Source organism: Eleutherodactylus coqui, chromosome 6 (assembly GCF_035609145.1).
Source record: "Eleutherodactylus coqui strain aEleCoq1 chromosome 6, aEleCoq1.hap1, whole genome shotgun sequence".
NCBI lineage: Eukaryota > Metazoa > Chordata > Amphibia > Anura > Eleutherodactylidae > Eleutherodactylus > Eleutherodactylus coqui.
In genome coordinates this window covers 227,912,818-227,933,034 of record NC_089842.1, presented here as the reverse complement: position 1 = coordinate 227,933,034, position 20,217 = coordinate 227,912,818, and the positions used below count along the sequence as shown (strand labels likewise).

At 46.4% G+C, this 20,217-nt stretch overlaps 1 protein-coding gene across 1 annotated transcript in view; it reads right to left on the bottom strand.

Moving 5' to 3' along the window:
* Positions 1 to 3,008: 3,008 nt before the first annotated feature.
* Positions 3,009 to 20,217, bottom strand: part of COPA (COPI coat complex subunit alpha) — a 37,971-nt gene continuing 20,762 nt past the window's right edge. The window contains exons 12-33 of the mRNA XM_066609023.1: positions 19,963 to 20,029; positions 19,581 to 19,656; positions 17,497 to 17,579; positions 17,273 to 17,412; positions 15,376 to 15,461; positions 15,127 to 15,265; positions 14,395 to 14,557; positions 12,311 to 12,457; positions 11,848 to 12,037; positions 11,627 to 11,722; positions 11,454 to 11,542; positions 10,844 to 10,967; positions 10,454 to 10,540; positions 10,263 to 10,372; positions 9,773 to 9,850; positions 9,573 to 9,641; positions 9,326 to 9,462; positions 7,477 to 7,663; positions 7,249 to 7,359; positions 5,907 to 6,068; positions 5,630 to 5,824; positions 3,009 to 3,247 (exon numbers count right to left, since the gene is read on the bottom strand). Of these exons, the coding sequence (XP_066465120.1) occupies positions 3,188 to 3,247; positions 5,630 to 5,824; positions 5,907 to 6,068; positions 7,249 to 7,359; positions 7,477 to 7,663; positions 9,326 to 9,462; positions 9,573 to 9,641; positions 9,773 to 9,850; positions 10,263 to 10,372; positions 10,454 to 10,540; positions 10,844 to 10,967; positions 11,454 to 11,542; positions 11,627 to 11,722; positions 11,848 to 12,037; positions 12,311 to 12,457; positions 14,395 to 14,557; positions 15,127 to 15,265; positions 15,376 to 15,461; positions 17,273 to 17,412; positions 17,497 to 17,579; positions 19,581 to 19,656; positions 19,963 to 20,029 (2,596 nt within the window). The 3' untranslated portion in view covers positions 3,009 to 3,187. The remainder of the gene's footprint in view (positions 3,248 to 5,629; positions 5,825 to 5,906; positions 6,069 to 7,248; positions 7,360 to 7,476; positions 7,664 to 9,325; positions 9,463 to 9,572; positions 9,642 to 9,772; positions 9,851 to 10,262; positions 10,373 to 10,453; positions 10,541 to 10,843; positions 10,968 to 11,453; positions 11,543 to 11,626; positions 11,723 to 11,847; positions 12,038 to 12,310; positions 12,458 to 14,394; positions 14,558 to 15,126; positions 15,266 to 15,375; positions 15,462 to 17,272; positions 17,413 to 17,496; positions 17,580 to 19,580; positions 19,657 to 19,962; positions 20,030 to 20,217) is intronic.

The window sequence follows — 20,217 nt, the reverse complement described above, 5'->3', positions numbered from 1 at the left end:
ATACTTGTCACTTGGGATGCTGTCACTTAGACTTGTTGCCTTGGGATGTTGTCACATAAACTTCTCGTCGGTGGTTCTGTCACATAGACTTCTCGCTGTGGGGTGCTGTCACATAGACTTGTTGTCGGGGGTGGGGGTTCTCTCACTTAGACTTGTCGCCGGGGGTGGGGGTGCTGTCACATAAACTTCTTATCGGGAGTGGGAGTTCTGTCACATAAACTTGTCGCCGTGGAGTGCTATCACATAGACTTGTTGCCGGGGGTGGGTGCTGTCACATAGACTTGTCGCCTTGGGGTGTTGTCACATAGACTTCTCGTCGGGGGTGGGGTTTCTGTCACATAGACATGTCGTCACCGTTGGGTGTTGTCATATACACTTTTCGTCGGGGGTGGGGTTTCAGTCACATAGACATGTCGCCTTGGGGTGTTGTCACAGACTTATAGCCGGGGGGGGGGGGGGGGTTCTGTCACATAGACTTGTCACCGTGGGGTGTTGTCACATAGACTTCTTGTCAGTGGTTCTGTCATATAGATTTGTCGCCGTGGGGTGGGGGTTCTCTCACATAGATTGTTGCCGGGGGTGGGTGCTGTCACATAGACTTGTCACTGGGGGTGAGGGTGCTGTCACATAGACTTGTCGCTGGGGGATGGTATCACATAGACTTGTCGGCTTGGGGTGTTGTCACATAGACTTTTCATCAGGGATGGGGGTGCTGTCACAAACTTGTCACCGTGGGTGGTGGTGCTGTCACATAGACTTGTCGCTGTGTGGTGCTGTTACATAGACTTCGTCGCCCTGGGGTGTTGTCACATAGACTTGTCACCCTTAGGTGCTGTCAAATAGACTAGTCGCCGGGGGTGGGGGTGTTGTCACATAGACTTGTCGTCGTGGGTGGGGTGTTGTCACATAGACTAGTCACCATGGGGTGCTGTCACATAGGCTTGTCTCCAAGGGGTGTTGTCACATAGACTTGTCGCTGGAGGAAGAGGATGGGGGTTTGTTGTCACAGTAATGTGTAAGCTCTTGTAGTTCTCCAGTAGGTGTAGCTCTTAGGTAGAGGCGACTGCTGGATTGTTTTTATTACATTTTTTTTGTAAGGTGAACAAAAGAAAACTAGTAACTCTGGTGTTATCTCTTTAAACTAATTTTTACTGTGTTCATCGGCGATACTCTATCCTCCGTGTAAAGGGTTACTATCAGGGAGGCCCCACCTAGGTGTTGCTGGTGACGTTCCTTACCATGTAGTGTTTCTAATTTATCAGTTCATACTTGGAGGATTAAGCTCTTTGTACCTTTCTCTGTTCACCATTAGACTGGATTGGACGGCTACAACTGGCGCCCTCCGCGTTGGATAAAGATCATCTGCCACCCATTGAGGTTGTATATAGGCTGGCAGGCATTGTGGTGCCCCCCACAGACACAGGGGTGACCCCACTGCATCTGGTGAGTCTCTTCCAGTACATCCACTTGTAGGTTTTATTAAAAAAAAAAAAAACCTGCCCCCCCAATATTTATCCAGCACACTATGAAGCAGTTTGGACTCCTTTCTGGTCCAAGTGCCTTGTGCCATGCGATTCTATGGCACAGCACAAAGAAATGACCACAATGACACAATCCTCGGCATCTGACTATAAAACATGCAAGCCAAGTCTCGCTGCATTGGATTGGATGGGGGCTGCCCTTCATGCGGAAGATAGAAGCAGACGTGGAGGGCTGTGGTAGGAGGCACCAGGAGGGTCTCGGCAGGAGGACCTTCACTCGAGGTTTTCTTACTATCGGAGCTTTTTGGGCTGCAGTGTTGAAAGGAGCAAATTGAAGGTCTTTTCTTCTGTAGAGCTCTCGCATCTGTTCTGTGATAGGTGGAACTCTTCCACCAATGGCTTGAGATCATTTCATACAGTGTCACCAAAACGGTTTGCGCCAACGAAAGGAAGGTTGTTAAAGGACCTTTTATAGGTCCACCGGATAAATTACAAAAAGGTTGACTGGTACTATGGTCCAATGTGTCTAGAACTGCAGTAGATGTCCTAGTAAGGTCATATCACCCAGCTGTGAGGAACCGCTCTCGTTGCACGGCGTCTCAAGCCAAGAAAACAACTCAGGCAGGAGAAACGGTGACCCCGCAGGACCAGCCAACGCTGCAAGAAGCCCAGGGCCAGCATAACACTTCCCACCTAGCCCCTCCCTGCTCGCAGCAGTCCCAGAAGAGCAGCGCTGGAGGGGTAACATGCACCCCCTCAGGCAAGTACATGTACAGAGTGTGGTAGAGGAAGGGGTGTTAAACTGTAGAGGACCCCCCTTTCCCGCTAGAGCAGGAAAATAGCCCTATGCTTTTTTTCCTTTTTGAGTAATTATGGGGGTTGTAGTAGGAACGAGAATACTCTCACCTTACTGCGGGATATCTTTACCCTTCTGCCAAAAAAAGAAGGAGGCTGCACAATTCCAGCAGTGTACGCCTCTGTCTTTAAGAAGGGATTGCTCGGTGAAAGGTGAACACTATGGCTGGCGGGTAGTGTTCAAGTTAGAGCAGTGATTTGCCCTATATTCTTCTGAGGTTCGGGCAGGCAACAAAACAGTTAACTCCGTTCTGTTCAGCCTCCTCGATGGAGTAACAGGGAGAGTCCTGCCAGTCCTGTATTCCCTCAGTCCAAGCAGTTCTTGAAAACCAGCTAAACAAGTCTGCCTCCAACAGACTCAAAGCTAAAACTGGTTAGCTTAGTGCCTGCAGGAGGGGCATAGCTAGAAGGAGGAGCTAACACTTTCTGCTTAGTATCGCCTCCTAGCGGCAGTTGCTATACCCACTGTCTTTATCTGTGTCCCCCAATGATACGGATGAGTAAATAGCTTCATGCACATTATATACAGGACGGTCTACAACCTCTTTATTGACTTCATAGGGACTCATTCACAGGTATTATGACAACCTACAAGCTGCACTGATCATTCGCTCTACTTCTACACCGTCTAAAGATGGTTGAAAGGTACATTTAAAAAAAAAAAGTGCGCAGTTCCTAATTGGTAGATTTTATTTCACATATGGAAAGGATGCAGATTTACTGAAGTACAAGTTAGTAATGGGCAGCCATACAAGCTTGGAGCACAGAAGAGGGGTGGGGGCAGCAGCACAGGCTACTCATAATAAAGGTGGGCACAGAAAAAAAATAAGTCTGATCGGACGACTGAGGTCCTAACGGAACTGTAGAGGGCTGATCCTCAAACCAATCACGTCTTTGCCGATCTCTGTCACCTACCGAAATATAAAAGGAAAAAGTTAACGCATTAGTCTCTTAACCCCTTGAGTGGCACGCCCGGAAATTTTCCGGGACGAGCTCCACTGCTCATAGCAACATAGCCCGGAAGATTTCCGGGCTATGTATCACTATGGGAGCTGCAGAGCACAATGCCACAAGCTGTGACATTGTGCTCTGCCTGCACAGACCCACACAGAGCAGTGCAGGACTTTGAAAAACCAGCAGAAGATATTGCCGATGTGCCGGCAACCTCCTGCTTTGTTTACAGGTTGCCATAGAGACCATCGGCTTGTCAGAAGCAAGCCGATGGTCTCTGTGGCAGGGAGAGCTTGCTGCTTGGCTGTCAGAGGACAGCTAGGTACTAGCTCTTACAGCAGAGATCAGAGAAAACCTCCCATCTCTGCTGTGTTAACCCTTTACATGCTGCAGTCTATGTGACTGCAGCATGTAAAGGGCTGTCACTGCAGCATGTAAAGGGCTGTCACCATCGGACCCGGAATGTGATCAGGGGGTCCTGATGGGTCCCTGTGGAAGTCCCGTAAAGGGAAAAAAAATAAAAATAAAAAAAAATAATAAAAACACTTGTCTCCCTTTACTTTGTAAAAAATCAAAAATACAATCACACATGTGATATCCATGCGTCGTAATGACCCAGAGAAGGAAGTTAATACATTATTTAACCCCTTAATGACATGGTCCCTTTTTTTCTTTTTTCCCCATTTCTTTTTTTCCTCCCCCCTGTTTAAAAAATCACAACTTGTCCCGCAAAAAACAAGCCCTTATATGGCCATGTCAATGGAAAAATGAAAAAGTTATGGCTCTTGAGACGCAACTGCAAAATTAGTTAAAATTCAATGATTAGACCATTTTAAAAAACCTGCCCTGGTGGGTCTGACAGGGTGGTAGGAAACCCGCCACTTAAGGGGTTAAAGGAGAAGAATCCAAATTTTGTAAACAGTTAGAGGAAATCTATAATCTGTGGGATGTGCAATGATCCATCTAGTCAGAGTGAAGAATACATACAAGAAACACCTCTCACTGCGTAATGCTTCATTGTTCCTGTAGGGGCACTACAGGAAAAACAAAACACTTGCTTCACTCAGATTTTAGCTGATAGAAGAAACTGATGCCTATCCCACTGCTCGGACCTTCAGCTAACATGGAGCGGACTGCTCCTTCAACACCACCTTAGTAACACAACCTATTTTGGCCATGAGGATGCAACAACTTTTTGGGGATTTTCATGTCAACTTTTCAAAAGCCATATATTTTATTTTTTTTTTTTCACTGACATGGCCGTATGAGGGCGGGGCTTATGTGACGCGATACTTTTTATTGGCACTATTTTTGTGTACATATAAGGTATTGTAGAACTAATTTTTTTTTTGTTGGAGGAAAGGGAGAAAATCATAATTTCCGCCCTTTTGTTTTACCAGTGTGAATCATGCAGCATAAATAACATTATAAATATTTTTTTGCAGATTAGTATTTATGACCAAACTAAAGTCATATATATATATTTTAGGTCACTACACCTTTGCACAGTAAAAACACTTTTTTGGAAAATAAACATTTTTTTCTGCATTGCTGCATTCAAAATCCCATAACCTCTTTATATTTCCATGGATGGGGCTCTGTGAGGCTTGTTATTTGTGTGATTAGCTGTAGTTTTTATTGGTATTATTTTGGGGTACATATGGCTTTTTTGATCACTTTTATTGTGTTTTTCAGGAGGCGAAATAAACAAAAAACACATTTTGGCTCTTTTACTTATAATACTTTCATTTCTCAAATAGGGTTTGCCATGCAGGATTAAAAGGGTCTTCAATTTATTGTACGGGTCGTTACGCATTCATGGATACCAAAAATGTGTTTATTTTATTTAAACAAAGAGGGGAAGTGTAAAAACTTTTTTTGTACATTTTTTTTAATGTGACTGTAGGGGACTTGAACCTGGTAGATTATGGTCGCTTTGATAATTTGTTGTATTAATTCTGTACTGCATTGAATTATCGCTCCTCATAGCAAATCACAGGCCATGGCAGACCCACACGATGTTGTCTGGTATCTTGTTGCCACGGCAACCAAGCGGCTCTCTGTGATTACATGTTGGAGGGCCGATGACGTCAAAGGGAGCGCCCACCCTGAACACTTTATAGGCTGCAATCAACATTGATTGCGTCATGTAAGGGGTTAACAGTGGGGATCGGTGAGCGCACTGCTCCCCGCTGTTGCAGTGGTAGGCTGGCTGTCAGTCACAGCTGGCTCTCGCTACAGATGGTGTGGACTGAGCTGAGCCTGCACCATCCATAAGACAAGCGTTTTTCGGACATTTACGTCCTGAAGGGGTTAAGACCCCGCTTTAGACCTGTACCTACCGTAGTGACCCTGCAGATCTCTCCTTTATACTCCGGGCTGTAGCAAGCTCCGCTGAGGGGGCATTTTTCCACTGGTTTCCCCCTGTAGATTGGTCGGTAGGAAGCGGCACAGATGTCGAAGGGGTTGTGCATGTCGTAGTTGAGCTGGTAGGTGTTGGTGAGGTTTTTCTCACAAGCAGCCAGAATCTTGCGCGTCTGTCAGAGAAAATAAATGAGTTGCAGGAAGTTCGACGCTTCTAGTCGGTTCTACGATTGGTAGTCGCCAGCAATTACTCACCTGCTGCGCCACTTCAGGCTTGGGTCCTAATTCTAGCAGTCGTCTGGCAAACACAGCGGCGGTTTGGAAGTTCTTCAGCTTGAAGAAAAGGTTAACCGCGGTTCTCAGGACTAGGATCATGTGGACCGGCTGCAGGCTGGAGTGCGTGAAATAAGCCGCCATCTACAGAAGGACATCACAATGGTCAAGGAAAATAAATATACGAACACTGCCCCCCAGTGGGACATTAGAGGGGGTTTCCCACAACTCAAAATTTGCTTCAGAGCCACTCTATCCTTCCTGGTTTCTGCTAACCATGACATGTGACTGCTGCAGCCAATCACTGGCCACAGAAGTGACCTATAGCCAGTAATTGGCTGCAGCAGTCGCATGTCCCGGCTTTTGAAAAGTAAAGATGAAAATTTCCACAAAAAAATTGTTGCGTCCTTTATTTTAAAATAGTACATGTCACTAAGGGGTTAAAGGGATTTTCCAAGACTTTATTATAGGATGGGACATCAATAGTTCATCAGTGGGGGTCCACCACTCAGGATCTCCACTGATCATATATTGCCCATCCTACAGTTAGTGTGGACAGAGCTGGAAGCGGACAGCTCCTTACACATTGCAGTGGCTCAGGGTGGTAATGCAGGCACAGCTCCCATGGAATTCAATGTAATACCGATGTAAGCCCTGCAGTGTGGACATTGCTCAGCTCACTGTCTGTACGGAGAGAGCTGGAAGCTGAAAGCTAATAGTTAATCAGCGGAGATCCTGAACGGTGGAACCCTACCGATGACCTACCCTGAGATTAGGTTATCAACAGTAAAGTCCTGGGAACCCTCCAAGTCAGTCTTTCCCAAACATTTGAGCTTCGGGCACCAAAGAAAAAGGTATTACCTTAGGGCACCCCTACTGAAACTCCACAGCCACTCCCTTGACTCCCAAACAGCAACGTACGAGCCTCACTGCTACTACTGGGAGGTCAGCCGAGCACCTTCTCCAGACTAGGCTGCTATAGTAGGTGAACCGGGCACCAACTACACTCAGCTGCTATTGGAGGACGGCCAGATGTGGGCGGTACTTCTGCAAGTCATGTTCTCTTGTTGGTGGTCATTATAGAGGAGGGAAAGGAGAAGAATGTGCAGGGTGGCTGATTTCATAGGTTTTCCCAAACTGGATGTTACAGCGCCCCTGGCAGGTTGTCATGGCGCAGCTGGATGCTGCGGCACCCAGGTTGGGAATTCATGCATGAAGCGCTGGTAGTAGGAGACCAATGCCATTACTACACTATAGCTGATGCCAAGCCTTGCCCGCCACAATCATCATCAAGCTTTAATCTACGACACGCGTTCTCTCTCACCTCACAAATGCGTTTCTGTTGATCCAGGGTGTCTTTGGGAAGCTTCTTCCTCTCTATTTCCATGGACAATCCCACTATATACTCTCTGCATATTGTAATCAGCTGCTGGGCCTGCAATGGAGGTTAATTCAGTGTTAATTCTGGTTCCTTTAACTCGTCACGTACTGGGTGTCTTATATAACCCCCCCAACGCTGTTGAGGCTCCAGGTAGGAAAGAACGGCCTGCACCTCTGCTATCTCTTGCTTGTTGTCTACGACCAGAAGGGGGATGCTGAGGAGAATCAGGCGGAACTTCTCCACTGCTTCCTCGAATTTACCAGATGTGGTCAACTGGTAGCACATCTGTAGGCGCTGGATCAGGTCACTGAGCTTCAGGCCAACGGCAGGGAGTCCATTCTTTAATCCCGCGTCCTTCCTGGAAAGGGAATGCAAATCACCTCTAAATGACAGCGGCTGCTGAGAAACAGAGCTCAAACATGGCGGAAACCAAGAACTACAGCTGTCCAGACCTAACCATCCCAACTTGTTATACCTGGACTTAAGTGGTGCTCAAGGGATTGGGCTGCTGCTCACCATCCACCCTCTACAGACAGTGGATAGTAATGGTGGGATTAACAGGTACAGTAATTGCCGGAAAAAGCTTTCAGCTGGCAGTTTTCAATGTCCATTTACTAAATTAGGTGGATTCACAACTGGCTGAGTGATCGTACTCAGAGTGGTCATAAATGACTGCACATCCAAGTGGAAGAATGTATCAAGTGGGACCACAAGGCTCTGTCCGAGGCCCAGTGCTGTTCAACATTTTTATAAATGATGTAGAGGAGGGAATTGATGGGAAAACGACACAAAGCTAGGAGGGATAGCCAACACCAGGGGAGAGAGAGTATTCAAAAAGATCTAGAAAAGCTTGAACAGTGAGCGGTGACTAACAGAATGGTATTTAACAAGGAGAATTGCAAAGTCCTACATCTGGGCAAATAACATGAGAAAAGCACATACAGAATGGGAGGAATTAAACTAAGCAGCAGCACATGTGAAAAAGACTTGGGTATACTGATAGATCATAGACTGAACATGAGTCAACAATGTGATGCAGCAGCCAAAAAGGCAAACACAATTCTGGGATGTATTAAGGGAAGCTTAGGGTCTAGATCATGTGAGGTAATTATCCCCCTCTACTCTTCCTTAGTCAGACCTCATCTGGAATACTGGGTCCAGTTCTGGGCACCCCACTTTAAAAAAGACATAGACAAACTGGAGCAAGTTCAGAGACGAGTTACCAAGATGGTGAGCGATCTGCAAATCATGTCCTATGAGGAACGGTTAAAGGATCTGGGAATGTTTAGCTTGCAAAAAAGAAGGCTGACAGTACACTTAATAGCTGTCTACAAATATCTGAAGGGCTGTCACAGTGCAGAGGGATCAGCCCTATTCTCATTTGCAGAAGTAAAGACTAGAAGCAACGGGATGAAACTGAAAGGGAGGAGACACAGATTAGATATTAGACAGTGAGGGTGATCAATGAGTGGAACAGGTTACCACGGGAGGTGGTGAGTTATCCTTCAATGGAAGTCTTCAAACAGAGGTTGGACAAATATCTGTCTGGGATGATTTAGTGATCCTGCACTGAGCAGGGGGTCGGACCCGATGATCCTGGAGGTCCCTTCCAACTCTACCATTCTATAGAGAACTCGTTGTCACTTCTAACATGTTGTACCAACTACACCTACAGAACAGCAGTACGGGCAGTTTCCTAAACTTATTTTGTTATGCTTCTTGTATACAGCATGCCATTAAAAATCAAGCTTAAAACTTCCTGCGCCGCATGCAGATCGTGGCTTTCCCTGCTGTCGTACATGAAGGCTAACAAGAATCGGACATGCAGCAACTTGTTCATACGGACCGGATCACCTGTGAATAGCCTCATTGACTAGAATGGGTCCAATACCTGTACAGCACAGAGACCAAAAATACTCCCATCAATGGACCCTTAGATATATTACATTGCTGTATATTTTTGGACCAAGGATGGATCTAGTTTATTATCAAAAACCCCAGTAGAGAAATAAAGCCTTACCAGTTGCGCTGGGGATAACCGTACATAGAAGGGAGCCCTGGCAGCGCCTGGTAAGTGCTGCGACCCCTGGAGAAGGTGTGCAAGAAATGCTGCTTATAAGCTGCAAAGTTCACCACCCCGACCTGGTCATGGAGGAGCTGAGGAGGAGAAGATTGTTGTTACCTTCACAGGCAGAATTGGTTTGGCATTCGTCACTGAACTCATGTCAGATCCACATGAATCGGTACAAGGCTTCCGGTGAACTTACCCGCATCGCGGTCTCAAAAGAGCCTGCCAGAATGTGATCCACGGGGAGCTGAGAGTTGTTGCACCATGTCTACAGGACAAAGAAAGAGGTGTGATCAATGCCAGTACATGACGACAGACCGTCCCCAAAACATCCGGAATCTAAGATCCCACTCCGCAACATCCAATGCAACCACACATGCACAGAGAGGACTGTCTTACCTGCGCTGGACTGCTGCCCTTGGTTGGTGGTACAAAGAAGCCATCTTCCCCTGAGCCAGAGGAACCACCGGGAACATCCTGACAACACAAAGCCCAATGTTAGGCGGGAACTGTAAAAGGGGTATTTAAAGAAATGTATCCCCTAATCCTAGGTCTGATCGCAGGGACTGCCACTAGGCCTGAGACTTGCAAACCTAAATGCCCTATGTGTTTATGTGTGGCCACTACTCCATTTACTTCTATGGGATGGAGGGAGATTGCCAAGTACAGTAATCTCCGCCTGTCCTGTAGAAGTGACAGTCGAGCGTCTGCACTGCCACTCCATTCACATGAGGCATTGGGTGCTCCAGTCTCAGGATCGCTGGGGACCCAGCAGCTGGACCCCTGAGCGATCAGACATTTATCCCCCCATCCTGTATTAGGGGATAAATGCTTTAACGGGAAGATCCCTTAAAAGACAAAACTCCTCTGAGGAACGAGATCTACTCACCAACTCAGGAGGAAGATCCAAGTCTTCATCAACATCCCATCCGCCTCCTTCTTCCTGTCCCTTTCCGGGAGCCTCGTCTCCAAATGTCTCGCCTGCATCCACAAACCCATCTGAAATGAGAAGAAAATGCTGTGAGATTTCCATATGTAGAAGCCATTAGGAGGGTTGTAGATAGTGGCTGCTGCCTTCACCTTCATCCAGTGCAAGCTCAGCATCTTCTCCCCAGCCTTCTCCTCCCACCGTGTCCACATCGATGTCGGCGGCCATTGCTCCTTTAGCTGGTAGGAGATAAAATACGACTATTAGAGGCCACTGCACAATGGTCACCAACTACACTATAGGATCACTTCCAGAGCCGCTGACAGCATGTGACTCTACAGAACTAGGAAGGTGATTTCAGGGGCAAGTTTAAAGAGCTCCAGTGAAATGAATGGAGCAGCATGGTGCATGTGTGACTGCCGTTACAGGACGCGTCCCACTCTTGGGATCTGTGGATAGGGGACAGCTTTCAAAACATGGCACAACCTCTTCAAGGCCAATACCCCACAGATAGCATACTTTTCTTCTGCAAGACAACTTACCTTTACTGGATATGGTTCCTTCAAAGAAGCCTTTAGACATGGTGAGCAGAGGCCAGTTAGTGTCCAGCGGCAGCACCGGAGGAGGGGGCAAAAGCAATTTTGCATCTGGATCCACCTCGGGAATCTATACGAAATGAACAAATAGCTCAGCATTAGCGATTTTGCTTCTGCCTTCTAACAAGATTCTTAAAGGGGTATTCCGTACCCCTGCATAGGTCATCAATTGGAAGAGCTAAGGTATCCTGATAAAACGGCTCGTGATGCAAAGCACCTGCAGGTTTGCATCTCCATTTAAATCTACAGGAGTTACAAAAAGTGCAGAATGTGCTTCCTCTCCGAGTACTGCCCCCTCTCGGTTAAAGGAATACCTGCACTTTCAGTCTACAGCGCTTAGGCTTTGTTGGCTGCTTCTGGCAGCTGAAGATGGCCCCATATAGCACTATATGGGATTGTCTCCAGCTGCCAGGAGCCAAAAACGGCTGATGGAGTACCAGTGTTGCAGACTGGCAGTACAGGTACTCTTTAAAGCTGATGAAGTCAACACTCGCTTTGCATTGGCAAACATGAGGGGCATCTATGTTCTCCCACGTATCATTGACTGCAAACTTACAATTTCTTTTTCGGGGTCGAATGTTTCCCGTAGATTTTCTTCCTCCTCGGTGATTCCGTGGGTGGCAGCAGTAAGGTAGGCCAGAGATTCTGTGCAAGTGATGAGAGTAATTAGTAATTATCTGCGGAAGGAAAGATGAAATGTCAATCAGAAGGCCAACGCCGGCCACTTACTCTGCCCACAGTTCTTGAGGATCTTCACTCGCTCTTCCACGTCTCCCAGGTATAAAGCGTTCTGGTACTGACCACTGAAGTCTTTACGGATCTCAGCTAGGGGTGGAAGGGAACAAGAGGATATGATATGAGCTGCCACAACCTGCAGTACCAACTTGTGCCGCAGTAAGTGCCGGCACACCACAGACATGGACGAATAGGTTCCAGGACGCTTTTCTTACCAATCTTCATCATCTTGCGCAGTTTTTCCAGGTTGCCGGTGATCAGGTAGAGGAAGGAGAGCTTGTCGAAATTCTTGGTTCGCTGGTAGCACATCTCTACAATCTGATGGTTGCCCTGCAGCAAAGCGACCTCACCCAGCTTCTCCCAGCAGTGTTTATCATCCAGGGCCTTAGCAGCTTCAAGGGCGATCTGGTGAAGAGAGGAGGGCGCTATCAGTGACTGACATCTGGATGTAGCTACACCGGTAAAAGGGCCCTAACACACCCTGAAGAGCTGCAGGAGACGGCAATTATAAAGCTGAGTCATGCTATAACACAAACACTCAGATTAGTGATCCGAGGAGGAGACCCAACTGCAGCCCTATGGGAACTCAAGACGGGTATATTGTAAGAATCAATTCTGGGGCGCCATGAGGTAGGTACGCTATAAGTACCGTAAGAGTCCGGCACATCACAACGTTACCTCGATGTTTCCGCACTCCAAGGCCAAGCTGAATCTGGTCTTCTCATCTTTGACGAAGTGCAGCGCCACCTCTGGATAACCTTTCTTCTGCAAGTAGGCAATGATGGACTGGCCCACCAACTTGGCATTCCTCACCATATGCAGGACCTAAAAGCAGAAGCGATTAATAGCCGACTGTCAAACATTTTTAACCCCTTAATGACCACCAATACACCTTTTTATGGCAGTCACTGATTGGCTTTAAAACTGCGCATACATCTTTTTAGGGCAGTGGCATCGCTGACTACTGACAGCCAGGAACTGAGAACTCAGATCCTGGCAGTTTAAACCCCTTACATGCCACAATTAATAGCAGCTGCAGCATGTAAGCAGATGACAGGGTTAAGGGGCATCTACTTTTATCACACATTGGCACACTAAAATACAAACGCAGGGTACCAATTGCAGATGGAAGCCTGACAAAATGTCTCTGTCTGCCATGTAACTCAGCCTATTAGACCCCACGTCCAGCAGAATCTGATAAGTTGCTGTCATAGGCTTAGTAGAGTGCACTACACAAGTAATGCAGTGTACTATCCCAGCGATCGACTGATTGCATCTTCAACACCTGTTTAGGAACTATAAATAGTGTCAAAAAAGTCTACATTTAAGAGATTTAAAAGAAAAAAAAAAACCACATGCTTTTCACAAAAAAACCAAAAAAACAAAAAAAAAACCTTTTAAAAAAATGGACAATCTATAATGTAAAAAACCCCACAAAAACAGCACATCATAGGTAATACAGTGTTCGCAATAACCCAAATGATGAAAATATTTTGTTATTTAATGCACGTTTAGTGAACGCCATAAAATAACTTAAAAACCTACGCCAGAATTGCTATTTTTCTTTTGTTCACCCCCAAAAAAACGCAATGCAAAAAAATATATCAAAAAGTCACATGTACCTCAAAATGCTATTAATAAAAGCTACAACTCTTCCTGCATAAAACAAGCCCTCACGGAGCTCCGCTGCCGAAAAACATCAATCTTCTGGGTCTTAGAATGCTGTGATGCAAAATCAATTGTTTTTCTTTAAAAACTTTTTTTTTGTGCTAAAGCAGTAACAAAAAAAAAATTAGATATATATCTTCACTTGGTATTATAGTAATCGTGCTCATCTAAATAAAAAAAAATCATTGTGTTATTACTAGAGATGAGCGAGAGTACTCGGAAAAGCACTACTCGCTCGAGTAATTTGCTTTATCCGAGTATCGCTGTGCTCGGGTCTGAAGATTCGGGTGCCGCTGCGGCTGACAGGTGAGTCGCAGCGGGGAGCAGGGGAGAGCGGGCGGGAGAGAGGGAGAGAAAGATCTCCCCTCCGTTCCTCCCCGCTCTCCCCTGCAGCTCCCCGCTCCGTGCCGGCACCCGAATCTTCAGGGACGAGCACAGCGATACTCGAATAAAGCAAATTACTTGAGCGAGTAGTGCTTTTGCGAGTACGCTCGCTCATCTCTAGTTATTACGCCATCGAAGCAAACCTCCAAAACAATAGCGAAATATCTGGGATGGTTTTTCCATCTCCTCTGAAAACTGTAATAAACGTTCTACAAGACATCATATGGACCCCGGAGTGCAGCCAGTAATATACAACTCCTCCTACAAAACGAGCCTTCATACAGCTATTCAACGAGTTACGGCTCTTGCCATGCGACTAAGTAAATCGCTTAATGCATAAAATAGGCCAGTCACTAAGGGTTTTAGGAGACCCTCCGATCCCGAACAAAGATGGCCGCACCGCTTCTCTGACTACCAGATGCACACTGTACATTAGTACACATAGGCAGTCTAAGACACTACATGCTGCCATGACGGGCAGTGCCAACCACATGAGCAGCATGTAGTGCCTTAGACTAGTGATGCATACTAATACACAGTCAGAGAAGCGGTGCAGCCATCTAGGTTTCTTCAGGACTGGAGGTTCACGTTAAGTCTCCCTTATGATATTACACAAAACATATGGAAGACTTGGTGGAATAAGCCTTAAAAACCATGGAGGACTGTAAAATCTTGATACAGGTAGAAGGAGCGCCCTAGCTGAAACCTACCTCATCATACTTCCTGTTAATCAAGGCCAACTTGAACTTGAATTCTGTAGGGTCGATAGTGAGCACCCGAGGACGGCACTCCCGGTCCAGACAGTAGACGCTGTTACCCTTCACTCGTGTGATATAAATGGGAAGATCAAGGGTCCGGATGATGCCATAGTCTCTGAAGTCATATAAAGAAAATGGGCAGAGTGACTAATGGCACTAATCCTCCACAGTTGCCCACAATACCCTTTCAGAAAAACGTAAAGGGTTTGTCTTTATAGGTCATATGGATGTAATAAAACATGAAATGGGTTGTCCAGTTGTAAACTATTAATGGTCTACATGCAGGGTGGGCAATCAATAGTACATCAGAAGAGGTTCGTTGCCTAGGATCCCCACCAATAAGCTATTCGCTAGTCCAGTGTGCTTGTACACAAAGTTAATTTCTGAAAGAAGCAGACAGCTCTGCTCTCACTGCAGTGGCCAGGCTTGGCATTGCAGGCAAAGTTCCTATTGAAATGAATTGGAGCCTGGCCTGTAATACCAAGCCTGGCCACTGCAGAGGGAACAGAGCCATCTGCTTCCAATAGAAATAAACTCTGTGCACAAGCACACTGGCCTGACGAACAGCTGATCAGTGGGGATCCCAGATCTACTATTGATGATCTATTTTATATGATAGGCCATCAATAGTTTAAAACTAGACAACCCTTAAACCACATTGCTATTTCCCCGCTCTATACATACCCGGTGGTGAGCGCATATTTGATGTGATTGCTTGTTGTGTAGATGAACACTCCGCTCTCGTCCCACGCTCCGCTCTTCACGCGAATGTTCTCATGGATGTTACACAGAGATTCGAGTTTTCTGTTGCAGATCATAATGGCTGTGGATGGATGAAGGAAGAGGAGTCAGGCATGAGTGTACAGCAATATCCAGACCCATAGCTACTGCATGGCACTGGTAAACACGATAGGTATAATGCAGAAAACTCACCATGCTTAGCCAAAAGAGCCACATGAGACATGTCAGACGACCAGATCACATACTTCACTTTGGAGATCTTCACAGATGCCAGCGTTCTGTATGGGGAGATAAACATGTGATAATTTTGGGGGAGGGGGTGGGGGGGTTTGAACATGACAAAATGACTCAAGGCCCTTTTACACGCGACGATCATCATTTAAAATTCGTGCGAACTGCCGAAAGTGAGCGATAATCGCAGTCGTGGACTATTCATTCCATCCTCGTTCAGCGCTGGTTTTTAGCTGGCATAAAAACCATCGGCAAGCTGCTCAGAATTTGTTCGATTTGAATGCAGCTTGTTCAATCTTTTCAGGCTTGTGGTTTTGTTTGCCTTGCATACACAATGAGCACAGTGTTTACTCCTGCAGGGTGAAGACAATGTACTCATTGTGTATGCAAGGGAGAAGACAATGGAATCTGCCAGGCAGATAATCCCTCACACAAACACACATCCAGCTGAGCAAACAGCAGCTACTGAGTTTACTAATGAGGGAAAATACAGATTATGTGCGAGTTATTTTATGCAAAAATCATCAATTTGCTAGATTATCTTTGCGTGTAAAGGGCCTTTAGATTGATGTATAAAACAACGGACTAAAGGCCCTTTTACATGATTATCGCTCAAAATTCGATAATTGTTATATGTAAATGCAGGCAGTCGTGCACTATTCGTTCAATTATTGTTAGCCAAGGTTTTTAGGCTTGCATAAAATCCATTGTTTGGTCGCTGGAAATTCTTTCAGTTTGTATGCAATTCCCTTAGTGTTTCCAGGGGCTAAGTGATGCCTTTGTTTTGCTTTAGATATTGAATGAGTGCAATGCTTACTCAGCTGGTCGGAGCCAGGAGGAGAACAATGGAATGTTCTGGCCAGATGTTTGTCCAGCTGGGCGAAGTGTTTATGCAATAACAATCGAATAAACACACACCCAGCTGAGCAAACAACTCCTGGAGGAGAACACCTATGATTACAGCAATTCATTTGGTATTCATAAATGTTGTCAGTTTGCTTGAATTTCGTTCAATCTTGCGGCAGTTTGAGCGATTATCTTTGAGTGTAAATGGGCCTTAAGTCTTGAGTGCCCTGGAATGGAATGTATTACGTGGCAAACACTCCTAAATTTGGTGCATGTCCGGTTAGTTTAAGCACCAGAATTTACACCAGATTCTGCAGAAAATTATAGTAATTGTTAGGGGCTACGGGAGGTCATGCCCACTCCTGCCAAGTCCCACCCACTTAGAAAAGTGTCGAGTGGGGTTCAAAAATAAAAAGAGTAGCAAGTTTTTGCGCCAGTACAACATGACCACAAATTTGTAACTTCACATAGAATACGCTGCAAGATAAATTCCCACCCATCTCTCCAGATCCTTTTCAGTGCGGCTGACTGGCTGAGAGGGATCATGTGACTGCACAGTACCAGGAAGACCTTCTCTTAAAGGGGTAGACCAATTTACAAAGCGCATTTTTATATAAAGGTTATGAACCTTCCCCTGGCTTAAAGGGGTTGTGTCTCAAAAATGAAGACATTCCATACCTACCGGACATAACTAACTGATCGGTTGGGGTTTGACTGCTGGGATCCCCACTGATCATGAAAACCGGGGTCCTGAATAAATGGGGCATTGGTGACACTTGTGTTCTACTGCCCAATTACTTTGAATGCAAGTGCCAGAGATAGTGGATTACGTGAACTCTGCAATCTCCAGCAGTCGCATTGCAATAGATGAAGTGGAGTTACGCAGGCCTGACCATCACTCCACGCATTCTGGATGCCTGTTCTTAGGATTGGCTAGTTGCAGAGTGTTTCAGGAGCCAGATCCATAGTAATCAACTCCGCTAGATCCTCCACAGTGAATTAAAGGCCTCACCTTTTCTGCTGCACATCGAACAAGGTGATGGAGTCCGCATCTCTGAGCAGCAAGTTCCCGGTTCCAGAGTAAAAGATCTCATCGCAGTTCGGCACTTGGACCTTCTTGGTGATCTCATTTTTTAGGTTCTTGATGAGGATCTGCAGGAAAGGAAAAGTAGGAGGCAGTTGGAGGAGGAGTCCTAGATATTAAATAATCCGTATAATATAAGTAAGGACACTCACTGAATGCATGCGATCCAGGACTGCAAACCTATTACGAGCCACCCACACAGCTGTCAATCCGGAGGAGCGCTTCCCTTCTGGGGCTGTGGATGAGGGAGGAGATAATGAGTAATGCACCATAGAGGAAATGCTCTCAGCCTATACTACAGGGAGACGTGACTAAGGATAGCACTGGCGGTGTGCTAGAAAACAATATTCTCCAAATAAAGGGAGGGTGGGGCCTGGTTAACATCCTGTATTATACTCCAGAGCTGCACTCACTATTCTGCTGAAATCACCGTGTACACACAAATAATAATAATCTTTATTTATATAGCACCAACATATTCCGCAGCACTGACAAGGCAGGGGGGGAACAAGGGGGGGAACAAAACCACAATTACATGTAGTAATCAGTTGATGGAAACAGTAGGGGTGAGGGTCCTGCTCCAATGAGCTTACATACTACAAGTAATGGGGTGATACAGTAGGTAAAGGGGCTGGAGATGTGCGCGATATGGCGAGGTGGAGAGTGAGGGATGCTATACAGACAATGGTCTGGCCGTATAGTGGCGGAATCGATAGGACTGCAGGGGGCAGTTGATGGCGGCTAGCAGAGATTGCAGTCAGTAGGACAGGGAGCATGTTACCAGGTGGAGTACAGGGGAATTTGGTTTATGAGATATGGCATGCCTTCCTGAAGAGGTGCATTTTTAGAGCACGCCTGAAGTTTTGTGTGTCATGGATTGCCCGGATAGTTTGGGGTAGCACGTTCCAGAGGACTGGTGCGGCTCCGGAGAAGTCTTGGAGGCGGGAATGGGGCACTTAATCTGATTTCATTAGTGGAGCGGAGGGTGCGGGCTGGGTGGTGAATTAAGACGAGGGATGCAATGTAGGGCAGCACGGTGCTGTGAAGGGCTTTATGGATGAGGGTGGCGAGTTTGAATTGTATTCTGTATTTGCTGGGCAGCCAGTGCAGCGACTGGCACAGGGCAGAGGCATCCGAGTAGCGGCTGGACAGGAAGAGGAGCCTGGCCGCTGCATTTATGATGGATTGGAGAGGCGAGAGTCTGGTGTGGGGGAGGCCGATCAGCAACGAGTTGCAAAAATGGAGCAGATAGTGAACGAGGGGAACAGTGAGCGTTTTTAGCGTGCCCACAGTGAGAAAAGAGCGGATTCTTGCGATGTTCTATAACCCCAAGACAGCCAGCGTGCTGGGAGTTATGGTGCCATACACTGAGATGGAGATTTCAGGATGAGGGCTGTTAGTAGAGGGCAGAAACACAAGGTCACTTAAGTAGAGAGAGGACATAGTGTTAGAGACAGCGGACAGTCAGTGGTGTTCTAGAGGATACTGTGATGTCACGGGAAGAGGTGTACAGCATAGAGATGGTACTGAACGTTACTTATCCTGTACTGATCCCGAGACCATCACCTCTAATTATAGCTCAGGTAATGTCCCATTTAGACAGTTGGCCAAATCACTGCATGAGAGCGGACGTCACTGCTAGGTTGTTAGTGTAGCGCTCATGCAGAGCGTTTAGACGGGGAGATCCTCGCTGGCTGCTATGTAAAGAACTCAGCGGGGAGCGTTTATACACGGCGAGAAAGTCAGCGATCCAGCGATGATTTTCATGCTGGCTGAAAGTAAGCGACCATCGAAATGCAAACAAATAGCGCACGATGGCTGTGCATTTATTATGGCGCAAATTCATTTGAACTTTGCGCGATAATCGTCCAGTGCCCCTTAGCCGTTAGGGAATTGAACTACATATGGGCAACATTAAAAGGTGTTTTTTTGGGTCTGAACGGTTGATGATCTAACCTTCAGGATCGGTCATCGATAGCCGATTGGCGAAGGTCTGCTGCTCGGCACCCCCTGGCAATCAGCTGTTATTCAGCACTGTCAACGTGGACATAGCCAAAAGCTGACAGCTTCCCGAACTGTCCGCACTAACAGAGGGATGGATAACAGGGACATCTAGGGGGTCCTGAGTGGCAGACCCTCGCCTATCAGCCATCAATGACCTCTCCAGAGCACCGTTCAGTCTAGAACAATCCCTTTAATATAATACAGCTGAACGTGTTATTTTCTTGACTCTTACCATCGGGATTCTGGGAGTCGGAGTCCTTGGGGATTGTGTACAGGTCGTATGTGCTGTTCTCCAGGTTGCTGGCTCTCTGTCCAGAATACAAAACATAAAGCATGTTTCTTGTTACTCCTAATGGGAGGTCAACAAAGGTTAGCAACATTTTTTTTTAAACTTGCTTGTTGGCAGTGAACGGCCATTTTTTTTTTACAAAACCGTTTACATGCCGACCTCACGGAGCAGACCCACAAATTCCGCTGCGGCCCTGGATGCCAGGCTGATACAATGTGCAGGTAAGATGTGGCAACCCCTCAGGGCAGGAGGGATGTCCAAAAAAGGAGTCCAGTCACCGACAGCAAGTAAGCAGGTGTGATAGGTAAAAGGACACGTGACTTACCGTACAGAGCAGGACGGCGTTCTCCGCAGGATTATAGGACATATTGAACACTGGGAACTTGGAGCCGCTGTTGGGAGAAAAACCAGAATCAGATCCGATCATACAGAGATAAGTGGTGCAATCTATTATTCTAAGTATGTGCTGTGATATCGTGGGTAAATCTAAAAATGTTGGGTTTTCCAGGACTATAATATCATTATCCTCAGGATAGGTCATCTATTTCAGATCGTGGGGGTCTGACACTTGGTACCCCCA